This window comes from Cydia fagiglandana, chromosome 11 (genome assembly GCF_963556715.1).
Source record: "Cydia fagiglandana chromosome 11, ilCydFagi1.1, whole genome shotgun sequence".
In the NCBI taxonomy this organism is placed as follows: Eukaryota; Metazoa; Arthropoda; class Insecta; order Lepidoptera; family Tortricidae; genus Cydia; species Cydia fagiglandana.
The window spans coordinates 4,610,034-4,637,747 of NC_085942.1; the positions used below are offsets into that span (position 1 = coordinate 4,610,034).

Consider the following 27,714-nt stretch of genomic DNA (forward strand, 5'->3'; position numbering starts at 1 on the left):
ATTCTAAGCAAGTAAATCACTTTGCTTTTTTTATGAGCCCATATTGTCCCACTGCTTTATCAAACCGAAAAGTAAAATATACCCATACTATAGGTCACTGAATGACTAAGAGGCACTTATTAACAACAAAAAACACCAGTATAGTGTAGTTTCTTAACAATTTTCAATAATAAACGTATTAAAACCTGAAAAAAGTACTTAAATCAATTCCGGAATTTTCGATATTCAGTTGTATCAATTCCGGAATTGTAATATCGGAAAATTTGTCCGAGATTCCGGAATTTCGAAATTCCGGAATTCCGGAATGCAAGCCCTAGAGCTGCTTAATTAGTTAACAATAAATATGAATAAATAAATAAATATTATAGAGAAATTCTTACACAAATTGACTCAGTTCCACGGTACGGTATTAATCAACTAATATACACACATATCGAATACAATTCATTACCTAGATAAGGGAAATTAAATTTCAGATTAATTTGAGCTTGAATATTAATATATTTTACAGTTAATTAGTTAAATGGTCAACAACTCAGATGATTTTTTCCAATAAATCCCTTTATTGAATCAGAACATAAGGACCATCAACTCATCAGCGCATTATGCACACTATATTTTTTTTAACCCGCCGTAAGTGTTTGGATCGATACACAGTGACCAATTGATGAACCATGAGTCTCCATGTTCACTATGTTCAGGTTTACATATTATCAGTTATAAGTGTGGACAATGCTTACTTACTTACTGCTAGCCTTTCTCCGCAGACGTTTTGTCTGGTTGCCCTTGGCATAGGCCTCTCCCATATTCCTCCACGCGTCCCTGTCCACAATGTGGACAATGATTCCAATTAACGGATGATTCCTTGCGCAGGTCCAGGCGTCTGGCTACCATCCAGAATAAAACCAGAAAGCCTGAAACACCTCCAACTATCAGTCCTCAGCAATGGCAATTTTCTCACAGCCAAATGGCCGAAGTATAACTACTACAGAGTGAAGGAGATTGTCCGTAATCCTGATTTCGATGTGAAGAAAAAGACTATGCTTTATGTCGGTGGTTACTGGGATTCAGGGACTTGGGGTGTGGGAAGACTATTGGGTCTTTTGTATAAGCAGATGGACTATAATGTGCTTCTTTTGGAGACGGTGTATTTCACGACGACGACTTTTACGCAGTAAGTACTAAGTATACTAAAGGTGACATCCCAATCTTTTGGGGGTTTTGCGAAGGTATTTTTTATTCCTTACCAAAAATATACTCTTCACAAAGAGAACAAGTATTAGTTATTAAAACGAAATTATTAGTAAAAAACCGGCCAAGTGCAAAGCGGATTCGCGCACGAAGGGTTCGAAAGGGAAGGCCACGAAAAACGGCAAAAAAATCATGTTTGTTGTATGGGAGCCCCACTTAAATATTTATTTTATTCTGTTTTTAGTATTTGTTGTTATAGCGGCAACAGAACATGATCTGTGAAAATTTAAACTGTCTACCTATCACGGTTCATGAGTTACATCCTTATAACAGACAGACAGACAGACGGACAGCGGAGTCTTATTAATAGGGTCCCGTTGTTACCTTTTGTGTACGGAATCCTAAAACAGAAAGACACGTATTTAACCGGTCAACTAAATAATCGAATTTGAGTAGTATTAAAAAATTGAAATGGGTACTAAAATTAATAGGTAGATTGGCAACAAAAACAGAGCCTTAACATATAATAATATCAATATGAGACAACATTTTAATGCCGTTACAGCTTTTGTTTATTTTTAGGTTTATTTTTGTTTATAACCTACCAAATATTTATTTGGTAACTGAATTATTATATTGGAGACCATTTATTTTATGAAGCACATTTTAAAAGAAAACGGCTATCTATTAATTCAAAAATGAAGTTCTTTAAAATATTTTGTTTTGTCACTACACGGTCAACCTAACACGCTCCTCCTCGCTTCGCTCGTCGTCGCACCTATCTTTTGACTCTTGCAGAACACCGTGATAATGGATGCAGATAAGCAGTAATGTGTCAACCCACATTAATTTTTCAATAAGATGTCAACTCAAAATATCGACGCTTAAAGTTGACATTTTATTGCAAAATGCATGTGGGTTGACTCATTTTTGCTAAACACCATCCTGGATGGTGTTATTAATCCATTATTATCGCTTGCTTGTATAATTAACGAATAATGTGAAATATTCTTACAGTGCTTCACGCTTAATGCGTCCAGTCGGGAAACACGCTGCTGAGATGCTAGCAGCCCTCACTAAGCTTGGTATGGACCCTAAAAATCTGACCATATGCGGCATCAGCCTCGGCGGACAAACCATGAGCTTCATAGCCAAGAACTTCAAGAGAATCACTGGTCAGAACGTCTCCACTCTCGTCGCCTTAGACCCTGGTGGTCCCTGCTTTAGATATCTCGGACCGGACCACAGATTAGACCCCTCGGACGCAGATTTCGTCATCGCCATCATCACAAACAGTGAAGGTTTCGGGATAGGTACTCCAGTTGGGACTATCTCGTTCTACGTCAATGGAGGCGAGTGGCAACCGGGGGAAATTTCGTTCATTCCGTGCGCGATTCCGTGCAGTCATATGAGATCTTATTTCCTCTGGTTTTCTGCTTTGATGAACCCTCATCGATTAATTGCTGTGCGTTGTGAATCTGTGGCGCAGGCGAAATTGGGTGATTGCTATGATACAGAGCCTTTGGTAACGAATACTTTAGATATGTATTTAGATAGAAGTAAGCCGGGAATCTATTATTTGCCGACCAGTAACAGGTGGCCGTATGCTTTGGGTAAGAGAGGTTTGAGAAAGAGAAGTAACAATACTTTTAACCCGTATTTGACATTATTTTAAATAATACTTTAGAATACTTTAGATATGTATTTAGATAGAAGTAAGCCGGGAATCTATTATTTGCCGACCAGTAACCGGTGGCCGTATGCTATAGGTGAGAGAGACTTGAGAAAGAGAAGTAACAATACTTTTAAGCCGTCTTTGACATTATTTTAAATAAATCAGACTTGAGTATATAATATGTAATTCATGTAACATATATATATATAGTTGATCAAGCAGATCTTGTCAGTAGAAAAAGGCTGCAAAATTGAAAAATGTAGGCGCAAATGATTGTCGTCTCATAGAAAATATTAATTTCGTGCCTTTTTCTACTGACAAGATTTGCTTGCTATTACCTAATAAATTAATGTAACTGTCCGAAAAATGTAACATCTATCTAATAAAAAAAACTTTCCGAAAAATAATGTTGTTATTGTTATTTCATTACGCGTTACAAAAAAAACCGGACAAGTGCGAGTCGGATTCACCCACCGAGGGTTACGTACTTTTTAGTACTTGTTGTTATAGCGGCAACAGAAATACATCATCTGTGAAAATTTCAACTGTCTAGCTGTCACGGTCCATGATCATGAGATACACCCTGGTGAGAGACAGACGGATAGACGGACAGAGGGATAGACGAACAGTGGAGTCTTAGTAATAGGGTCTCGTTTTTACCCTTTGGGTACGGAACCCTGCAAAAACAATTGAACAATCATAGCGCCTTTGACTTAATACTTAGCAAAGATATTGAATCTTGCTTGCAGTGTTGCATATAAATACGTTTAATATAGGAGTTGAGTTCATACATTCATTTTATTAATTGGTTTACAAAGTCTATCCCCTCTACTATTTATTTTTCTCTATTATGTACCTACATCTGAATATTACTTATTTTATTATTTATGTTTTGTTTTTACTTTTCAATTAAATTTACTTTAAATAATAAAAATATAACACGACTACCAGTCAATACTTTACACAAACACTGTGAAGTACCTAAGTATTTATTACAAAATATTATAAGTATCTACATACATATATCTTATAATTTTCCCACATCATGATCGTTTATCTTTACATAAAAAATATACAGAAAAACTATGATTCAAGCGTTTAATTTAGTTGAAATCCCTTAGCGACCCGACAATACGGTTAAAAAAAATATGCAAAAGTAATTAGTAATTACTTAAAATTTACGTCTTACTAAAATAATATAACTTTCCGAAAAGTAATGTCATATTGTTATTTCATTACGCTTTACAAAAACAAACGTCTCCTTTTTTACATAAATCATAGCGCCTGTGACATAAACTTAGCAGAGATATTTATATTATGAATATTTGTAGGAGTTGTGTTTATAAATTCATATTGTTATTTTGTTTACAAATTTTAGACTCTCTAATATTTATTTTCCTCTATACCTACCTCTAAATACTGCTTATTATATAGTGTTTTCTTTTTTTTACTTTTTGTTTAAAATTGCTTCAAATAATAAAAATATAACTGAAAAGCTAAAAGACAAACAGATTCACTTTTGAATTTTTAATGTAAAAATGTAGTTTTTCCATACAACCTGGAAAACTATAATGGGCCAAAGAACGTCCTATATATCTTACAATTTTTAATTTAAGTACACCCCTGTATAGTACATCAACGTAACGTGTTCAAAATATTATGTACACACACATAGGAACAGTGCACTGCCGTGTCACGCGCATCTCATGTAACTTTAAAAGTTGAGTGTCGAGATAATTACGTTTTAAGTTTTAAAGATTCAAATGCTGTTATCGTTGACGGTTCATCTTAATTTTTTTTTATTTTTTCTAATCTACATGTAGGAAATATGGTCACAAAATAGGCCCGTTAATTTTTTTTTCGCATGTTTTACATCATGTTTTACAAACAAATAGTCAACTGAATAATAATGTATGTATGTATACCTGCTTTTTCTGTCCTTTCCTCACGATCACACAATGCGTCTGTACTCTGTATGTATATAGTGTTGTTGTAATTTATTTCTTCGCTTCATCCCTCATTACAACTGCGCGTGTGGTTATCTTTTTTGTCTTTATGTAGCTATCTTATGTTATTTATTTTCATTAAATTAATTCCCTTAGTGTACAGCATAAACTTTCAATTGAGTAAAGGATAGCAGCTCTGTTAAACCCTGGTAAACTAATCGCTGTGCAATGTGATATACGTACTGTGGCACAAGCGAAAGATGGTGATTGCTATGACAAAATGCCACTAGTGACCAATACAATGGATTTGACTATTGATAAAAGTAAACCTGTACGGTTACCATTAGTTTGTCACTGACATAAACGCCGTCGAGAACGTAATTTACTTTCTATACATCTCGCTCGCACTCGCATATTAGTGCAAACGGGATGTATAGATAGTAAATTACGTTCTCGACGGCGTTTATGTCAGTGACAAACTGATGGTAACCGTACTGATATATATTATTTGCGAACGTCCAATAGGTATCCGTTTGGACTGGGGAAGGATGGGTTAAAGAAGAAAGGAAAATCCGTATCTTATCTTTGAAATTACTAAATGTTTGTATACTGAAGCCAGATATGTTAGCCAATTTTTTGATAATTGGTATTTTAATATAGTGAAAATGTCATCACACTGTCGTAATTTTTGAAATTGTTTAACTATAAAATTTCTGATAAACTATTGTTATTTGCGAAACCCTAAAAGAAATAAAATTGATATCCGTTATATAATCAAAGGTTAGCAGAAAAAAAGGTAGATATTTACGTCGTTTTTGTATCTCCTTAAATTAGGTAATACGAGTATGATAAAATATTTAACACAATCTGAAAAAAACTTGTCATTACATGGCTTCATGCGAGAAATATAAACGAAATATGTATACAAAAATTTAAAAATCGTCACCTTCAAGAAATTGCAAAATATGCAAATATTTTTTTCCAATAATTTTGCATTGAATAGGTGTATTATGAAAAAGAAATATAAGCTGTAATTTTTACTTTCCTCGTGCGTAAATAAAAGAAAATAAAACAAAGAATAACGGTTAGTCCGTTCATAGTAACGCTTCGTGTTTAAGAGTAGCTATCTTTGAGCCACTCAATCAAAAACACTCGTAGAAAATAAGCAAAAAACATTTGAAACATCTTAACAACCACAATCTATAAAACAATTTCTTTAAACAATTGAAATCAGAATAGTGTATTAATGAAACTATAAAATCAGAACAGAACGAAAACTAATGAGATGAAGAAGCGTGAAATTTCATTGACAGTTGCATATTTGACAGTGCTTATCTGTGTTTCTGGAGCAGTGGAAACTAACATAAATGGCGAAGGAGTTATCCAAGGCTTAATCCCAGACTGTAAGTGCATCAAAAATTTTACCTAACATAGTGGCAAAGAGTGGAGATAGGGAACCAGTAATAGAACAAACAAGTGTTCAACTCAACTCTTTCCCTGGCTAGTGTCACTACAGGCTTTTACATAGATGGTCAAGCAAATCTTGTCAGTAGAAAAAGGCGCGTAACTCAAATTTTCTTTGAGACTATGTATCCCTTCGCGCCTACATTTTTCAAATTTACCGCCTTTTTCTACTGACAAGATCTGTTTGACCAACTATATAATTAGATTTTTAAGATGTTCAAATTGTAGTTATCAGAGTTCTTAATTAGTGAACTATAAATATTAATCAACACTATACACACATCATCATCATCATCATCATCTCAGCCATAAGACGTTCACTGCTGAACATAGGCCTCCTCCTTTTTTGGGGGGTGAATACACACATATCGAATAAAATTCATGACGTGTACAAGGGACATTCAATTACATTTACCTAGAGTAATTTGAGCTTGAATGTCAAAATTTTAACTGGTTAAATAGTCAACATCTCTATCTTTTTCCAAATCCCTTTAGTAAATCTAAACAACATAAGAATCATCAACTCATCAGTCTATGCCCGCTACGTATTTAACGCGCCTTACGTGTTTGTAACTAAGTATACATACTTATCATTGGTTATTTTAGTCTTCATGTTAAGATTGATACATTATCAGTTATTACTGTGGACAATGCTTACTTACTGCTAGCTTTTCACCGCAGACGTTTTGCCTGGTTGCCCTTGTCACAGGCCTCTCCCATATTCCTCCACGCGTCCCTGTCCACAATGTGGACAATGCTACCGATCATTACCGGATGATTCCTTCCACAGGTCCAGGCTCTTGGCTACCATCCAGAATAAAACCAGAAAGCCTGAAACACCTCCAACTATCAGTCCTGAGCAATGGCAACTTTCTCACAGCCAAATGGCCGAAGTATAACTACTACCGAGTGAAAGAGATCGTCCGTAATCCTGATTTTGATGTGAAGAAAAAGACTATGCTTTATGTCGGAGGTTACTGGGATTCAGGGACTTGGGGTGTGGGAAGATTATTGGGTCTTTTGTATAAGCAGATGGACTATAATGTGCTGCTTTTGGAGACGTTGTATTTCACGACGACGACTTTTACGCAGTAAGTATGCTAAAGGTGACATTCCAATCTTTTGTGGGTTTCGCGAAGGAATATTTTTATGCCTTACCAAAAATAGAAAGAGAACAAGTATTAGTTATTAAAATGAAATTATTAGTAAAAAAAAATAGACATCCTATCTCACATAACATCTATAACATATAAGATACCTACTCAAGACGAACCACCACGACTACTCTGACAAGAGTGCACGACTGAGAAGAAAAGACTCAAGACAAAGAACATTTATACAGATGTACATAGTTTTTTATAGGTGAGGTAGTTTCAATGAATGGGCCCATTCGATGTCAGAAATTGACGCTTTATTTTCAGTCTTATTTTATGTAAGCACCTGTAAACGCTACATGCCTTTTTTCTTTCACATATAAGCACAAAAGCCACAATTATACAAGCATGATATACGTTAATCATTAACGTATAATTATCGCTTGCTTGTATAATTAACGGATAATGTGAAATATTCTTACAGTGCTTCACGCTTAATGCGTCCAGTCGGGAAACACGCTGCTGAGATGCTAGCAGCCCTCACTAAGCTTGGTATGGACCCTAAAAATCTGACCATATGCGGCATCAGCCTCGGCGGACAAACCATCAGCTACGTAGCCAAGAACTTCCGAAGAATCACTGGTCAGAACGTCTCCACTCTCGTCGCCTTAGACCCTGGTGGTCCTTGCTTTAGATATCTCGGACCGGACCAAAGATTAGACGCCTCGGACGCAGATTTCGTCATCGCTATCATCACAAACAGCGAAGGATTCGGGATAGGTATTCCAGTTGGAACTATCACGTTCTACGTGAATGGAGGCGAGTGGCAACCGGGGGATATATCGTTCATTCCGTGCTCAATTATGTGCAGTCATATGAGATCTTATTTCCTCTGGTTTTCTGCTTTGATGAACCCTCATCGATTAATTGCCGTGCGATGTGAATCTGTGGCGCAGGCGAAATTGGGTGATTGCTATGATAAAGAGCCTTTGGTAACGAATACTTTAGATATGTATTTAGATAGAAGTAAGCCGGGAATCTATTATCTGCCGACCAACAACAGATGGCCGTATGCTTTGGGTAAGAGAGGCTTGAGAAAAAGAGGTAACAATGCTTTTAACCCGTATTTGACATTACTTTAAATAAATCAGACAAGATTATATAATAATTATGTACCTAATTCATGTGACATCTACCGAATAAAAAATGTAACTTTCCGAAAAGTAATGTCATATTGTTGTTTCATTTTCATTACACTTAAAAAAAAAACAGTTGAATAAACGTCTCCTTTTTACCCATCAATCGTAGCGCCTTTGACTTAATACTTAGCAATGATATTTAATCTTACTTAAAATTTCGTTTTATATAAATACGTTTAGGAGTTGTGTTATGTTGTTTGTGTGTGTATTCATATTGTTATGTTGTTTACAAAGTTTAGGCCCTTTAATATTTTTTATTTCTATACCTTTATCTAAATTTTACTTGTTATATTATTTATTAAATTTACCATAAATATTAAAAATATAACACGACTACAGGTATCTTATAATTTTCCTAGATCATGATCTTTTATCTTTACATAAAGTTACAACAAAATAATATAGAAAAACTATGATTTAAGCGTTTATTTTACATGAACCCCCCTACCGACCCGACAAAAAAATACGGTTCAAAATAATTATGCAAAAGTAATTAGTAATAATTACTTAAAATTAACGTCTTCATTTTCATATGTAATTAACGAAAACATGTACGTCACACGTCTCCCTATTTTTTATACGGGTTACTAAATATATAATAACACTAACAAGCTACTAAAGATTTATTATGAGATTTTTAACAACCTGTACTAATCGATAAGTCAAATTGAAATTATAAATTTTTAAGATTCTCCAAAAATACATGAATTAATAATTACTTCTTATTACTATAAAAATTGTGCAAAAAAATTTAATATGGAACGTTGTAAATTTCTAAAAATTTTGTATCTTTTGGTAGTTTCATTATTTTTTGTGTCGGCTGTAGAATTTAATCGGACTTTAGAAGGCCACCATCAAGGATTGCTTGCAGAATGTAAGTATTAATTTATTATTTAACAAAAATACAAAAAAAAAAACAAATAAATAGAACATCCTTAAGGGCCACCCACACAAGTGACCCCTGAGTCTCGGCGTCTAGCCAGCTCTATAGCTACTGGGTCAAACAGAAAACTGTTCACGTCTTTCCGTCTTTCAATAAGAAAATTAACCTTTATGGCGCTATCGCTGCTGCTCGAAACAACCTTGAGTCCGACTCGCACTTGCCCTGTTTTTAGCTAGTCACCTCACCAATCAGAGATGGAGATGGAGTAGAATAGGGTTTATTGAGATAAGTTCCGTCCCATCAGAATGTTTTCCTTTATAAACGATAAGATCTAATAAACAAATCGGTACCTACCATTAAAATCTCCTATTTTACTCTGCTACTCAAAGTTGAAAGGCGGTATGCATCCCATACATAGATACCACATGTTTGACAACATAAGACACGAGTTTTCTTCAAAGTACTGCCGAAATGTATTTAAGAGCTGGAATTCGTGGTTTTCTGGATCTGAACTATCTTTGCGACCATTTTTCATAAGGGAGACGAATAATTTTATTGATTCACCAAAATGACCGCTGCTGAGCATATTATGGAAATATTATACAATAATATTTTTTTATAATATACAATTAAGTCAGTGGGGCCCGGAAGGTTGTTTGCTACCGTCGTTAAAAAGTACATCTCTTTTAAGAGCCAACAGGAGTGGTCATTTCTCCATACAAAAGTACTCGACTGTTTCCTCCGTGGGTTTTGGTGCTAGAACAATGATTTATTCAACAGAGATTAATATTATCAATATCTGTGTCGGACCGTTTCTTTCTTGATATTTTTGTTTTTTAAGGCGCTAAAGCCCTTCAAAAATGGCCAAAATGGCCTAGTTGACTATGCCGCAATGAGAGGCGTAATATTCGAAACTGATATCAATTAGCCAAAACAGCAAAACGGTCCGACACAGATAATTTCATAATCATTTAGATTTCCAAGTTTGGTTTGGATTGGTTAAGTTTTGGAGGAGGAAACAGTCGAGTACGAAACCTCCATTTTTGGGGATTTTTACGCGGGATTTTTCGCCTTGACCTTATCGCACTAGTTTTAGTAGCCGCTTTCGTTAGCGAGACGGATATATTTATAAATATATCCGTTATACCTAAAGTATTTAAAACTCAGCTCCTGTTTCGTCTTAAGTTCCGGCGACAATCAAAACTGACTAATCAGGTACCACTACAAGTTCATGGCCATAGTGAACTGTATTAGTAAGTACCATAAGGTCCATTTTTCTTTAATATTTTTTTAATTGAATGATTAGTGAGTTTTGTTTGTCAGCTGACGACTTGTTGCCCTCGCTTGGGAGAAACGATTAGCTAATAGTAAATAGATTAACCAAGGCCAAAAGTTCAAGCACCCATTTCTGACGAGTCGGCTCGATTCGGGAAATAAATTCTAGATGCACTAGATATGAAATAGTAAAGATATGTGACGTTCCACGGCAAAATGTACCTTATGGCGGCTGGCGCTTACGTCGCATAGCGCCGCAATAATATTGGAGCGACGTTAATATCGTAAGCGCCAACCACCATAAGGTACCTTTATCCGTGGGACGTCACATATCTTTATTATATCGTATCTAGTTAATCTCTAATTCACTTTCCGAATCGCGCCGATTATCAGTTAAAATGCGAATACGAATAGAGTAAAAAATGGGGGTCACACACTCTATTACTTTTCATTTTATAATTGAAATTGAGGAATGTCTGAGGGTAATTAAATAGGCAGGTAGTATGTAGGTGTTTTTGATTTAACAATGGAGGTAAAATGGATCGCATCGGGGGTTAATTATATCAGTATAGAATTCGTAAGACCCACCCGTTTTAAACCAAATTTTCCTTTATTGGGAAAGTAAAAATCCTAAACAATCCAACGAAAAAAATGCAAAAACATTGAGTTTAGGCTCAACTTGTTAACACTAGGGTAAGACCACCAGTGAATTAACACTTAAGCAATTATCCAAGTTTGAAAAATCATTGCTCAGCATTCATTAATAATTGGAATAATTAACTGCAATTTAATAAATCCTCATTTAATAAATAAGAAAGTAATTTCTGCGATTTTTAATTACTTTCATAGTTTTTGAGTTATACCAGAATTTACCAAAAACTACCCAAAAACCTAATGAATGAACATAAAAACTAGTGAATGAACACCGAAAAACCCAGTGAATGAACATTATTTAACTCTTTTTAACTAGCATAATAAAATCATTTTTATCACAAACACCGCTTCCGGCTCTATTTTAATAGGTATAGCGATAGCGTTTATATTTTTTTATCCCTCCATATTGACTTCGAATCGATTAGAATGTAATAAAATGATGGTTATTCACCAGTAATATAGAAACCCGTTACATATTAAAAGGAAAAAATAAAATCAACCATTAAAACAAGAACCAACGTGCATATTTTGATGAAAACGGGTCATGCTCACCAAATAATGCTTAAAATAATAAACTTGTCACTGTATTGTTCGTGGCTACACTGTTCATACATAGAATTAGTAGAAATCCAATAAATGAACAAGCCAAATTTAGTATTGTTCATACATAGGCATGACAAATCTAGTAAATGGACTATAGAAAATTTGTTCCAATACTGGCTAAATTAATCAGAATCGTTTTCTGTGCAGAATCACAAAAAGCAAGCTCAATACGATTGCGTTTACATATACATTTGGGAAAAAAATTAAATCTACGCGACACCAGTAAATGAACACACTGTTCATTTACTGGTTTCAGAACATTTGATGAGCCAGTAATGGAACTATAAAAAATAAAGACTTAATCCCATAATACGCCGACAAAGTGTACATAAATAGAAGGTTTAACTCTTAATCTAACCAAATAACTAAACTTTGTACTGGTAAAGATTAAATAAGCACTTCATATGTTGCTCCAAGCGTACACTGTTCTTATCTGGGATCTAATATTTCCATACAAAACTTCAAATCCAGAAACACGTAAACTTCAAACGCCAGTCACATCCTAACTGGTCGAAAATAATTTTATTACAGGTTGTCATTGCATAGGAAATAGAGTTGTTAATAAGAAAAAAAATAAAACAAGTGGAAGAAATTGCTATATTTCTTATTTTAGACAAAAAAACGTGATTTTGTTCATTCACTAGGGGGTGTTCATTCACTGGAGGGTTTACCCTAGGTATAAGTAGGCAGCGAAATGCTATACATGGAAGTATTCTGTCCGCTCAATTATGACCCAACGCAAACTACCCCGCGATAGGCGGTACTTACAAACTGCTCGATTGGCAATCTCAGTACGACCGAGATGACAGTCAGTGACAAATGGCTAAATTGATTTATAAAAACAACGTTTTATTGTAATTAAAAATATATTCATGTGTCGTGAAGTGGTGCAGAAGTTATTTTAGTTCATACCTAGGACAGTGGAATCACTTTTCACTTATAGTAAACAGATAACTGCAGTAGAATTTGGAAAAAACATGACGATTTGTTTTCAATACTACCGTGCTAAGCTAAAACGTAACAACTGCATACGACTTTCATAACAACATACGACTTTTTAAATTGCGAGGATAATAGGGATGGTGTTATGCTAAATGAAGTAGACTATTTTATTAACTTGTGTTTGGTTTAGGTATTTTCTATATAATTATAAATGTAGTAATAAATTCCTTCTTACAGATTTGTATTTTTCTTTTTTATTTCATGAGATGGAGCTAAAAAAACTACCTAGTTATTTCAAATTAATAATCAAATTTGGTATTGTCATTTTACATTACTTTCCATTCAGATTCCCACAAGATGCTATTCGCAGAGAACTATGGAAAAAAGCTGTCCAATTAGAGAGACATGAAATTGAGTGGATGTCTGGCAAGATATCTAGAATATGTTCTATTCATGAGATATAACCCGTGAGATAATCATACCCGGTCTCCTATATGTAGATACACTTTTCCTATCATGCTTTCACTGAATTATTTTAACAAATACACACATTATCGGAAAATGTTGATCATTTGAATCCACCCTCTACTGTCACATATATGTAGGTTCTCTCTCAAGCCATTTCCGTCAGTAGACAAGAGCGGCAAACATATTAACTCACATTATAGACGGGTCTAACGCGAATTATATTCAATTACCTTGATTTACCGACGTAAAATCAGTTTCGTTTCGTATAATGTGAGTTAATATGTGTTCAAAACGCGAAAGTTTAAAATATTATAATATTATGACGACCGGTCTGGCCTAGTGGGTAGTGACCCTGCCTGCGAAGCCGATGGTCCTGGGTTCGAATCCCAGTAAGGGCATTAATTTGTATGATGATACAGATATTTGTTCCTGAGTCATGGGTGTTTTCTATGTATTTAAGTATTTGTATAATATATATATCGTTGTCTGAGTACCCACAACACAAGCCTTCTTGAGCTTACTGTGGAACTTAGTCAATCTGTGTAAGAATGTCCTATAATATTTATTTATTTATTTATTTATTTATTATTATAAGAGAGGCAAATTTTGAAAAAGTAAGCGCGCGAACGGCTGTGGTCCTATACAAAATTTTAATTTTGCACCTTTTTCTACTGACAAACTTGCTTGACCGGCTATATACATATAAAATATTCTGAACTGAAAGTGGGGATTTATTGTGACTCCGCCTGTTCAAATATTTTTGACCCGATTCGTGTACCCGTGTAAATTTTGCAGACTGTATAGCCAGTCCGATTTCTAAGATCAAGTTCGCCATACATTTACTATGGCGTACTTGATCTTAGAAAAACGGTCAGACTATACCTGAACGTGAATTCGCACTGCCATACAGATTGATAATAAAATATACAAAATACTTATTATAGCGGAATACATTTATACAACAATGATATATTTACTTATGTTGAGTTAGTCTGTCATTTCATAACAACATTTTAACTAGTTATCTTTTAATCTTCATTAAATTATTATACGTGAATTATTTGACTGGTTCTTCAATGTATGGCATAAACCTGTCCCTGTTCAAGTCATATTCTAATCAAATATGGACCGCGAACTCTCAGCGGCCAGTACGTACAGCAAGAAGGTTATTAGCGGATTAATGTCGCTGATTGGTAGTTATTGACATTATATGCATTTCATCTACACTTAGCTATGTACCATTAGTGTAATAAAGATGACTATTATTTCGTTTACCAGCTTTGATTACAGTCTCTGTAAACGCTTCGTCTTATTTGAATGTAGGCGTAATTGTGTATGTGTGCTAATTTGGCCCGAGAATTTGAACGGTAATGTTCCTAAAGGCGGTATCCATGGTTATATATGATCGCAGTAAGTAGGTATTTTATTGCCGGATTCGAACTTTATGATAATTATGATACGTCAATTAAAAGATAAACGGCGCAATTCGGAAAGTGAATTAGAGATTAACTAGATACGATATAGTAAAGATAATATATGTGACGTCCCACTAATAAAGGTACCTTATGACGGTTGGCGCTTACGATTATTAACGTCGCTCTAATATTATTGCGGCGCTATGCGACGTAAGCGCCAGCCGCCATAAGGTACCTTTTGTCGTGGAACGTCACATAACTTTACTATTTCATATCTAGTGAATCTCTAATTAATTTCCCGAATCGCGGCGCCAGCCGCCATAAGGTACCCTTCCCGTGGAACGTCACATATCTTTACTATTTAATATCTAGTGCATCTCTTATTCATTTCCCGAATCCAGCCGCTAGAAACTATATGGAATTAGATGTGTCAGTGTCAAAAGTGACGTTTCTATTTGAAGAAACATCACATTTGATATTGACATATCTAGTCCATATCGTTTTTAGATCTATTAACTGACGTAAGTATCTTAAAGTTCGAAACGGGCCGATAGTCATAATCATAAAGATTATCCTCGTGCCGCCCGCCATACAAAATTATAGACAAGGAAGTTAGAATCTTGTTGTATTTTCAATTGGGTTCAATTTCATTTGTTCAAAAATTTTACGAGATAAATGAAATGCTACCTACTTTGTTATTAATTAAGGTTGACATTCCATCGAATCTGAGTGTACATCCTAATGTACATTGGGCGGCACGAGGTTATCTTAAAAAATATTAAGTATCTCTTATCTTATAAATATTTTGTACGGACCAATCGGACCATTATGATGACTAAATGTGAATTAATACACTTTTCTCAAACATGAAATGAAATATTGATGTTATGTTCCTTATAATAGGCTGCGAAGTATGACGTTTCAGGTGCGGCTAGGACAAAAGGTAGTTAATGGAATTTCATACAAATCTTGCAGGCCTAGGCCGGCAAAGTCCTCTTTTTTAATTTTCATTTCACAGATATTTGTGACACAGCATCTTGGCATTCATCCATTTAAAAAAAACTAGAGGCAGTATTTGCTTTATGGTTCGTAATGACACTCTGCCACTACGCCTATAAAAAAAAACAAAAAACAATGTTTGCTATAATTTGCAGTTTTATTTGTATAAATCAACATGAACTTAATAAATAATACATTATTAACCAAATTCTATAATTTTAAATTATAAATTTGACTACACAAATAAAAACATTTAAAATATTTCATCTAAACGTTAGCGGTAAAAAGGTCTACTCAAACACGCGTAGTTATTTTTTTTAAATTGTTATGGAGGTAAAGTTGAAAAATTTTCATTCTGTTTTATTGGATTTATGGTGCGTTGTTGATTTTTTTACTTTAATATGAGTTCCGACGAACTAATGAAATTAATATTAATTGTAATCGTAGGTGTTGGAATTGGCAGCGTAAGCAGAATTGATTTTAAATAACTTGCTGCCTCTGCCGCCAAATCAAAGACGAAATATGTATATGGTTACTTATGGCAATTTTATTATTTGAGAAACTAAGAAAAATGGCTTACAGTTTATTAAAATAGTTTTGTGGCATATTTTAAATGAATGTAACTACAAATTCGTCAACACTGTGGAAATTATACTTATTTACTCCATGCATAAAGCAACGATGTATGTGAAACATGATATCAACATGAAAGACTATGTAAACTTATGTGACGAAAACGACAGTCAGACGGATACAAGGCGAAAAAATCAAAGATACATGAAAATATACGGCTAGTAAAAATACACGACTCGTGTAAAACATACGCGTGATAATGATATAGGTACGTGTTGGTTATATTTTGGGTGTAGTTTACTTTTAGTTTTTTCTATAAATAAAACTTGGGTTTCGTGGATTTTTTATTTTATTTATTTCATTGCATGTTTGAGAAAAGCACTATACATACCTCGGCGGGAAATGGGTTTGCCCGCGCTCAGACATATCCGGCCTCGCTTCGCTCGGCCGTCTATATGTCTTCGGCCGGCAACCCCTTTTGTCCCGGCCTCTGTAGTAATGTACTATTAAATCACCTTTGGCACGTTTATTTTACCAATAGATACTTAAATTAAAATATTTGCTACTTACATTACTTAAATTCGTAGTTAGGTATCTACTTGTTACCTATGGTGAATAAATTATCTTAAGTATGTCCCTGTACAATGCAAAATGTTTTATTTATGAGGAATATTTAATGAATAATATTTTCAAATTTAATAAATATATTGCATAATATTTTAAAGTTATTCATGCAGGCATAGACACATTTAAAAAAAGATAATAATCCAAAGGCTTCAATATTTTTTACATGTTTTTCATTTATAGGTAAGTACCTAGATTTTTTTCCATGAGATGTTTCTTTTCTATCTATAAAGTCACGCGATAAACACACGAAAAAAATCTACTTATTTATCAAAAATACTTTTATTTGGGGCAACAATAAAATTATGGAACAAAATATTTTTGTCCAATTTGACAGGTAGATTTTTAATGAAAAAAATACGCCAGTATTTTAAGGGCTTAATTCTAGTATATTTGGGATCACACATGCGATTATTGTAAAATTATAAGCCTCTGCAGAATACCCAGTCCTTTAACCTGTACTAAATAGGTGACCTTGATAACCTCTAACCGCCCATACATCAAAACTTGCCAATACAAATGCAATTTTGATTGGTCCAAATTAAGATTGAAAGTAGAATGGAACGGGAGACCTTTTTATAGGCCTCTGGGCGGCTAGAGTTGAATCATTGAGTGTTATGAGCATGTTACTTCCTAAGTTCCTAATAACGTAATAACACTTGATAGACAGGTTCCGAAACAAGTTATAGTTTCATGGAGACTAATGAACTCATGTTATTCTATTACTTGTCTTGGCTAGTTTTTATACCAACAAACTACATTTTAGAAAACTAACATTAGACAAATATAATAGAGACTGTACGTAAAAATTAGCCAAGTCAAATCCTGAACTTTAATTACATCCTAAATCCTACCAAGAACTTGGCACCCGTATAGATCTCAATTCTTTTGCCGGCGAAGTTAACAACGACACATATTCTTAATATTGAACTCGGCTCCCATTTCACATTATATTGATGTTTTTGATATGATAGATTATTGCTATGTTGGTTGGTAGGATCTGTGTTTTCTAAATAAAGTTGATCGCCAATCTCAGACAATTTAACATGTAAGAACCAAAGTAAAGCCATAAAGTCTAGCAATCCAATATTGCCGTGTTTCCACAGGTCCAGGATCCGAAAAACCAGTCTCCATCAGCAGAAGGAGCCTCGAACGACTACGAATAGCAGTAATAGGTCCTGGCGAATTTCCTTTCTCCTGGTACACACTGTACAACTACTATCACATCAGAAACTTAGTCAAAAACCCCGAAATAGACTTCAAGAATAAGAAGACGTTTATGTACGTCGGAGGATATGGAGAGATAATGATGACAGGCCTTGGGAGATATATGGCGAGCATGTACAAGGAAATGGGATATAATGGCCTCGTGCTGGATACTTTCGAGTTTACAGTGCGATATTATCCTGAGTAAGTACTATGATGTTATTAGGGTTAATGTGGTGAAGGTCGTCTATATGAGAAGACCGCCTACAAGCTGTTCGTCATCTTTGTACACATAGTCCGTTTACAGAAGGTCGGTAGAGCAGGAGTGAACCTCTTCGTTTTTACTGTGTCTGAGCAACTTATATTCGCAAACAAATAGACGTGTTCTTGCCCTATGACGGTCTTCCCAACAATTATTTTTTTGATACAGGTCTTCTTCACATTTACTTTAATAACCTTTCAATGAAGATAGTGATGATTATTTATCGCTCACGTCATATGTGCTATTAAGAAATTAATAATTGTTTCAGAGCAGCGCGGGTTATGCGAGGAGTCGGAAAACATACAGGCGAAATGTTAGCACAGCTAACCAAACAGGGCCTAAACCCGAAAAACTTGACAATCCTCGGCCTCAGCCTAGGCGGTGAAACCATGAGCTTCATAGCCAAGAGTTACCAACAGATCACCGGAAAGAACATCTCCTTCCTCATCGGTTTAGACCCTGCTGGACCCTGCTACAGACAGCTAGGCTCTAAATACAGGCTGGACCCTTCTGACGCCGATTTCGTTCTTAGTATCGCTACAAATATGGACGGTATGGGCATTGGAATCCCTGTCGGAACTGCGACGTTCTATGTTAACGGAGGGGAGTATCAACCTGGGCATTTTCCGTTATTACCATGCGGTGTCTTCTGTAGCCACTTATGGGCTTTAGTTCTTTGGTTATCAGCTTTATACAATCCAGGGATTTTTGTTGGCATCAAGTGTGATTCAGTGGATCAAGCTAGGCATGGTATGTGCTATAATAATACGCCGATGATAACAAACACTATGGATATGGGCGTGGATAGAATGAAACCTGGCATTTATTATGTGCCCACGACAAGTGGGCTGCCGTATGGTGTAGGGATGAAAGGTCTGAAGAAATGGATGAAAGATAAGGCTCGGTTAGAAAGGCTTAGGTCATCATTTCTTAAACGTTGAATCAACTCAACTCTCACTCTCTCAACTCTTTTTCTTCTGTTTTTTGTCTTGGTTTCAACTGACTTTTAATTCAAGCCGTAATTTTTTTTTTCTACTACCTATCTTAATTATTCAGTCGATTCAATTTCATATTTGCAAACAATATTAACCTAAAGTCAATATGGGGAAGACCCGCAAATAAAATTGATTGCTGGGAAGTCCGTTATAGAACTAAAAACTCTCGTACGTAACTACTTCGCTCCAATACCGTCAGAGTTCACTTCTTCTGCTGGTAAGTGGAGTATGAGTACAAATGTAAAACTTAAGAGCCAACAGGAGTGGTCATTTCTCCATACAAACGTACTCGAACTCGACTGTTTCCTCCGTGGGTTTTGATGCTAGAAAAATGATTTTTTCAACACAGATTAATATTGTTAATATCTGTATCGGACCGTTTTGCTTTTTTGATATTTTTGTTTTTTAGGCGCTAGAGCCCTTCAAAAATGGCCAAAATGGCCTCATTGACTATGCCGCAATGAGAGGCGTAGTATTCAAAACTGATACCAATTAGCTAAATAAGCAAAGCGGTCCGACACAGATAATTTCATAATCATTTAGATTTTCAAATTTGGTTACGATTGGTTAAGTTTTGGAGGAGGAATAAGTCGAGTACGAAACCTCGATTTTTGAGATTTTTACGAATGATTTTTCGCCTTGTTCTTATCGTACTAGTTTTACGAGCCGTTTCCGTGCGAGACGGGTATATTTACCTAAAATGTTTAAAACTCAGCTCCTCTTTCGTCTTAACGACTTGTGTCTACAAGACCTTACGTAATAATGTTACTATTACTACAATCGAGTTGTAATTTTTTTCTTAAAGTCCAATCAGCTGTTTATAGCTTCTTCCTTGACAAACCTGTTATTATAGCCTAGAATAAGAGCATTAACCTCATATGCTTTAGAAACCAGTAACCTAGTTATATAGGTACACCATCATAAGCCTCTATTTTAAATAGGATTGTATGATAAAGATAAGATAAAAGATAAAAAATAGTTTATTCAAGTAGGCATATTACAATGCGCTTATGAACGTCAAATAAACCTTTACCGGCTCCAACCGTACACCTCTGCCCCGAGAAGATTTAAATCCCCCCTCAATTGGAGGAGGGTATCCCAATCTGGGACCGGCAACAAACTCGACGGGACACATCTTTTCAAAACATTATTACATCTTATAATTAACATGCATTACGAGTAATTAAGAAAAATACAATTTAAATTACTATAGAATTCATGCAATTATACTCAGTGAGTACATAACTTTATAGAATTTGATATAAAAAATAAACATATATGTACATGAAATCACAAATACGTAGCTCTTTCAGAAAACATATCAAATCTTACAAAAGGAAAAGAAATTAAAATCAATAAAAGAAATGAGAATACATATTATATGAATCTGACTGATTGTTATGAGAAGCTTTCATACAATTTGATGTGCTTTCTTACCTGAGCTGAGTCACCTTTAACTCTACACATAATACAATATTTTTAATTGCTACTTGTCGTTGTTACAGTTTCTGGTTTGGACCATGCATGTTTGTCTGTCAAGTAGTCCTCGACTCTGTAATAAGCCTTCAACATCAATGACTTTTTTAAGTAATTCTTAAGAGCTGGAAAGGGTAATCTTAAAGCATCCTCAGGTAACTTGTTATAAAAATGAATGCATTGCCCAACGAATGACTTCTGTACTTTACGAACACGAAACTTTCTGATAGCAAGCTTATTTTTATTTCTAGTATTATAGTTATGGACATCAGAATTCTTAGTGAAGGAGTCTAGATTCTTAACAACATAAATAATACTATCATATATGTATTGGGAAGCTACAGTTAAAATATTAATTTCTTTATGTTTATGTATTGTAGTAGTAATTAAATAGTACCTAGTGTGTCTGTAGAACAAAAAACACAAATAAACATTAAAATTAAAATAAACATTAAAAACCATGTGTTGTTTAATTTGATTTTGGCTACAGTTAGATGCCATAATTATACCCAAAAAATAGTACAAAATGTTTGGGATTTTTATCATTCCTTTATTTTTGACTGCAAATATGTATACTTAATTTAAATATGACTATACCTATGGTAAACCTTAGACATTGAGACCACCATGCAGGCTAATAGGGTAAGGAAGGTTCTCTCCAACAACTCAACCATAACCTTGGGATCCCTACGTAAGCCTGACAACTCTCTCACCAACTCACCGGAGGAGGCGGAACGGGTCCTGGTGCAAACACACTTCCCGGACTGCGTGATATCGCACCCAGTAAGTTGGGAGGAGGAGGAGACCACTCCGTCGGAGGACGAGTGGCAGCAGACACATGAGGTAATCAGCCCGCAGCGCACGCAATGGGCCATAGACAGTTTTGACTCCTTCAAATCTCCAGGAATGGACGGGATCTTCCCTGCGCTACTTAAGTGGGGCGGGAGGCATCTCACTTTGAAGCTGACCACCATTCTGCGCGCCTGTCTGGCTCACAGGTACGTGCCGAAGCGGTGGAGAGAGGTCAAAGTCATCTTCATACCGAAACCAGGTAAAAGCGATTACTCAGATCCCAAATCCTTCAGGCCCATCAGCCTGACCTCATTCATGCTTAAAACCTTGGAGAGGTTGTGCGATAGGCACCTGAGGGAGAGAGTGCTGAGTAACGTGCCCCTGCATCCCAACCAACATGCCTACAGCCCTGGCAAGTCTACAGAATCGGCACTTCATGCAGTGGTAAGCAAAATTGAGGTAGCGATTAAAAACAGGTCCATGTGCTTAGGAACCTTTATAGACATAGAAGGAGCCTTCGACAGGACTAGGTTCAGCAGCATTGCAGCAGCACTGGTAAGACATGGTGCGAATACAGTCATGACCAAATGGATAAACAACATGTTGAGCCAGAGGATCATAAGACTTGGGACAGGCGAGACACAGCAGGCAGTAGTGGCAAAGGGATGCCCCCAAGGGGGAGTTCTATCGCCACTTCTATGGAACCTAGTGGTGAACGACCTCATAACAACATTAAACAACAATCACTATTACACAATCGGCTATGCTGACGACATAGTGATACTAACAAGCGGCAACCACTCAGGTACGGTATGCGATGTTACCCGCTCTGCACTAGCCATCGTGGAGCGCTGGTGCGTTAACAACGAACTCACAGTCAATCCTCGCAAGACGGAGCTGGTAATGTTCACCAACAAACGCAACTTGGGAAACTACCACCTTCCCAAACTGTTCAATACAGAACTCCAACTATCGGCAGAGGTAAAGTATCTAGGGGTAATACTTGACAACAAACTGAATTGGAGTAATCACCTAAATGGCAAAATTGATAAAGCTACAGTCGCGTTCTGGCAATGTCGTAGAATGGTGGGTAGAACCTGGGGATTAACTCCTAGGCTAACTCTATGGCTTTACCAGGCAGTGATAAGACCAATAATAAGCTACGGCGCGATAGTATGGTGGCCACGCACCAAACTATCCACTGTTGAGGCTAGACTACAACGACTCCAGAGGTTGGCCTGTATGGCGACAACGGGCTGCATGAGGACAACACCAACCGCGGCCCTGGAAGCCTTACTGGGCCTGCCGCCGCTGCACCTCTTCATACAACAAGAAGCGCTGGCTGCGGCGGTACGTCTCAAAAAATCTAATCTCTGGAGACCGCCTAGGGTGCCACACACCGAAATCCTCTACGAGGCCATAGGTAAGGAACCGCTTATAGAAGCGGTGACTGACAGGATACCCAAGCAGTTCGTCTTCGACAAAAAATACAAAATACAATTACACGAAGAACCCCATGAAGGACTCAACCCAAGGGAGCTGAGAATCTTCACGGACGGATCAAAAACAAGGTCAGGCACTGGCGCTGGGGTTTTCTCAGAGGACCTAAACATACACATCTCGACACCACTTGGTGCCCATAACACAGTCTTCCAGGCGGAATGTATGGGCATTATAATGGCAGCACACGCAATCGTCTCAAGGGAAGCAATGGACTACCCCATCCGCATACTCTCTGATAGTCGGTCAGTACTACAAGCTCTACAAAGTTTTACTTTCACTTCAGGGCTAATTTACGAATGTCACAAAGCTCTGTCAGAGGTATGTACCACCAATGGCGTAACTCTGCAGTGGATCAAAGGACACAGCAACTCACGAGGTAACGATGCAGCCGACATCCTGGCGAGAGGAGGCTCGGAACTGAAGGTGGCAGGACCTGAGCCAATCCTACCTCTGCCATATGCCTGGCTCCGGAACACGCTGCGACACAACACCAAGGTAAAACACCAGCAATATTGGTCTAACCTAGGCACATGCAGGCAGGCGAAGGAAGCCCTCCCGACACTCAACCCCAATCTGTCGCGGAGGCTTCGACAGCTGAAGAGACCACAGCTCCGGCTTTTAGCTGGGGCAATAACTGGACACGCCTCATTTAACAAACACCTATTAACCCTACGTGTTACAGATAGCCCCCTCTGCAGAGCATGCATGGAGGCAGAGGAGACAGCCGCCCACGTCATTCTCGAATGCCCAGGGGTGGCAAAATACCGGGCACAACACCTCGGCTCACCGGGGTCTCTCCCAGAAGTCGTCGGCAACATTAAGGGTCTGCTAGGCTTCTTGGTGGAGTTGGGTTGGCAGGAATAGTGCAGCCATCCCATCACGCAAAATAGGCGCAATAATAGACGTCGAGTTGCGGAAAACAAGCCCGCGATAACCTATAACCTATATGGTAAACCTTAGGGCCCCCCCACATCTAGCGTCTTTCGAGCGTCGGCGTCTGGTCAGCGCTATGGAAAATGACGTCGCTGCGCAGTTGCAGATTGTTAGCCAAGGGATGAACTCATGATGGCTCCTCTACACGATGGGCCAACGCCGGCCACTCCAAGGGACGCAGCCATGCGGTAGAATGAGATAGCAATATCACTTGCTCCCTCTAACGCATAAATGCGTCCCTTGGAGTGGCCGGTGTTGGCCCATCGTGTAGAGGAACCATGAAAGGCGCTCATGTCAGCGGGGTAATTTGGCTAGGTAGTTACTCTACTCTCTTCTTTTCATTTCGAATACGAGGAATAAATAGTTATTTTTTTACAAGTGGGCAAAGTTGTTGTTTAACCGCTCGTGCTAATACTTATTGATCCAAAATCATAATTTAAAAGTCAATTCTACCAGCGATCATAAGAAAACAACTCAAAATTTGCATTTGATAATTTGCCTCACATGTGAATTACTGATAACAAAGTGCAACTTTGCTATCCGTTTTTGAAGTGCAAAGTAGGCCTTTGCGAGCTGGTGTGGTGAAATAGTTATTTGTTTTACAAGGGGGCAAAGTTGTTGTTTAACCGCTCGTGCTAATATTGATACCCGAGCAAGCGAAAGATTCCAAAATTGAACCACGAGCGTAGCGAGTGGTTCGTGAAATGGAATCTTGAGCGTTGCGAGGGTTTCAAAGCACGAGGGTTAAACAAAATTTGCCCCCGAGTGAAACGCAATATTTTTCACCAACCCGAAGCAAAATATTAAATGTAAAATATCAAACCAAATCAAATTAAAATGAATGGTATTAAATATTTATCATCCAATTTAATCATCATTTAAAAGTCTATTCTACCAGCAATCATAAGAAAACAACTCAAAATTTGCATTTGATAATTTGCCTCACATGTGAATTACTGATAGCAAAGTGCAACTTTGCTATCCGTTTTTGAAGTGCAAAGTAAGCCTTTGCGAGCTGGTGTAGTGAAAAGTAATAAACATGTGTAAGTATTTAAAGAAACATGAAAAGGTATAAACTTTTCTAATATTTCTTGAATATGTAACATCTATAAATAACTCAAGCACAATACGTGATGAACACACAAATAAATGCTCTAACTGGGATTCGAACCCGTGACCTCCTGCTTCGTAGGCAAGGTCTCTAACGACTAGGCTAGCGGCTCGATTCGTGAAATGAATTAATGATTCACTAGATATGAAATAGGAAAGATATGTGACGTTCCACGGCAAAAGGTACCTTATGACGGCTGGCGCCGCGATTCGGGAAATTAATTAGAGATTCACTAGATATAAGATAAGATAATTATCTTTACTATATCGTATCTAGTTAATCTCTAATTCATTTCCCGAATCGCGCAGTAGGAGGTCGTTTACGTTGTTATGTATCATTGTTATCAATAGTTCAAGGACAAAACTGACGAACTGTCAATATTGGGTTTGTCATGACAAGAAGGAAATGAGAACATAAATTGTTTATACGACAACGGTTTCACTCACTTGAATTTTTAGTCGCTATTGGCGACAAGTTTCGTTTGCGTTGTCGTATAAACAATTTAAAATATGTCTCACGAAAGTTTAATATCGAAATGAGAACATGTTGACTTTTTTGGTAATCCAGAGAAACTACAGCATACAACATTTTTAACTCAATTGCAAGATTTGTCTTTGACGTGCGTCATTTTCTATGTATTTGTGTCGTCATTACGGATTGGATTTTGTATGTAAGTGTGTGAGAAGGGCGACTGTGTGCACCTTTCCCCCCGCAAAAAATGGCAGAAAGATTTGTACGGTAAGATATCGCTTGGGCCCCCCCTCCCTTGGCCCCCCCTGCCTTCCGATGTGTCGGAGCCGGTGTTGCTCGAAGCTATAGAGTAAACCGTTTTTTATGTGATTACCGCATTACGGTTTATATGTTATACTTTTTATTAATATTATTCAAATAATTAACATTAAAAAACGTTTCAGAAATATTTGTAATTATGTTTTTATTAAAAAAGTCCTAAATAACAAATGATTTCCACCATATAATTATGCAATAGCAATTAACAAATAATAATATATTATGTTCATTTTCATAGTTAAATACACTTGTTTACGTCACATCTTCCATTTTTACATAAACCTATTTAAACAAAGAAACTCAAAAAAACATCAATGTTTTAGCCAGTCTGTACAAAACACATTTTCAAGTTACAAATAAGTCTATAACAAAGGATTTAACACAAATATAATACGAAAATGCGTCTTTATATCAAAATACCGGGTTGTAGATTAAAGATTGTTGTGTATATTGTAGTGTTTTTATTAAAGTTTGTGTCATCTGTGGAATTTAACCGGGCTGCAGAGGGTTTCCATCAAGGAGAGCTCGCGGAATGTGAGTTTTTTTTGTTTTTAATAAATAATAAATACTCTAGTACGGCCCCGACACTATCATTAGCAATGACATGAAATTTCATGACGCTCCAGCGTTTGGTCCAGTCAGGTCATGACATTCCTAAATCTCCCCACACACTTATCAGTATTTCTATCAGTATTTTCATCATTACCTGTCACGGGGAATTTTAAGTTATTATTTTCCTAACCGTTCTTAGTTATGTTGTAGTGTACGTTTTGAAGAACACAAAACCGAGACATTATTCAATCATCGATTCAAATATTTCTAACCTGTCGTAATTATACTATGTACTGTGGCAACTCTATACCCGATGAGTCAGAAAAATGCAGAAAAAGAAATAGTTAATTAAAAAGAATATTTATTTGTTTCAACCTTTTCGTGCGTGCGTGCGCCATGACTGTGTGAAAGATTGGTAGTTAAAAAATGTATCCAAATATTTTTTTTTATTCTTACCACGAACCGGGAATCAAACTATTCTTAAAGTACAATCAACATCATATAGTAGGTAGCATCCAAAGTACCTATTCAAATAGTTCGGTACGCCACACATACCTATTATATGGTGTACCGAACTATTTGAATACTTTGGATGCTACCTACTATACGACGCTGACTGTACCTACTGAATTCTTCTGTTATGTAAGAATGTATAAGTATTTGGTTAAGAAAAAAGGTACCTGATATGTAGGGATTGCAGGGATCCGGTAATCCGGCCGGATCCGGCACATTTTTCAAGATACCGGATCCCGCAAAATTCACCGGATCCGGTCCCGGATCCGGTAAAGTGAATCAAAGCGCTAAAATATAAAATAACAGCTTAAAACACTGCTAAAATTTAAAAGTTCTCGCCAATATTCGAATTTTCTCGCTCGCAAACAGCAACACAACAACTTGTTTGTTAGTTGACGCCAGTCTTCTAGCCGACGAAATATGTGTCGTCGTAGCGTTGAGATTTCCGTGCACCGTAAGTACTGGATTGGTTTATATTCAATTTATTGTGTAGTTTCATTGTAATTTAATATACATGTTCTTTCGTTTTATTTTGTACAAACCATTATAGCCCACTTTAAGACACAGGTTTTTGGGG

General features: G+C 36.6%; 2 protein-coding genes across 2 annotated transcripts; both read left to right on the plus strand.

Moving 5' to 3' along the window:
- The first annotated feature begins 998 nt into the window (after positions 1-998).
- LOC134668642 (phospholipase A1 member A-like) lies at positions 999-8,512 on the plus strand. Its single transcript, XM_063526083.1, has 5 exons — positions 999-1,174; positions 2,209-2,847; positions 6,082-6,215; positions 7,067-7,367; positions 7,855-8,512. The coding sequence occupies exons 1-5, from the start codon at positions 1,041-1,043 to the stop codon at positions 8,510-8,512; spliced, it is 1,866 nt and encodes a 621-aa protein (XP_063382153.1). The 5' UTR covers positions 999-1,040.
- A 2,687-nt stretch (positions 8,513-11,199) lies between these two features.
- Positions 11,200-19,414, plus strand: LOC134668643 (phospholipase A1 member A-like). The gene is made up of 3 exons (XM_063526084.1): positions 11,200-11,209; positions 18,112-18,415; positions 18,742-19,414. Exons 1-3 carry the CDS (start codon positions 11,200-11,202, stop codon positions 19,412-19,414), a joined length of 987 nt encoding a protein of 328 aa, XP_063382154.1.
- The last annotated feature ends 8,300 nt before the right edge of the window (positions 19,415-27,714 follow it).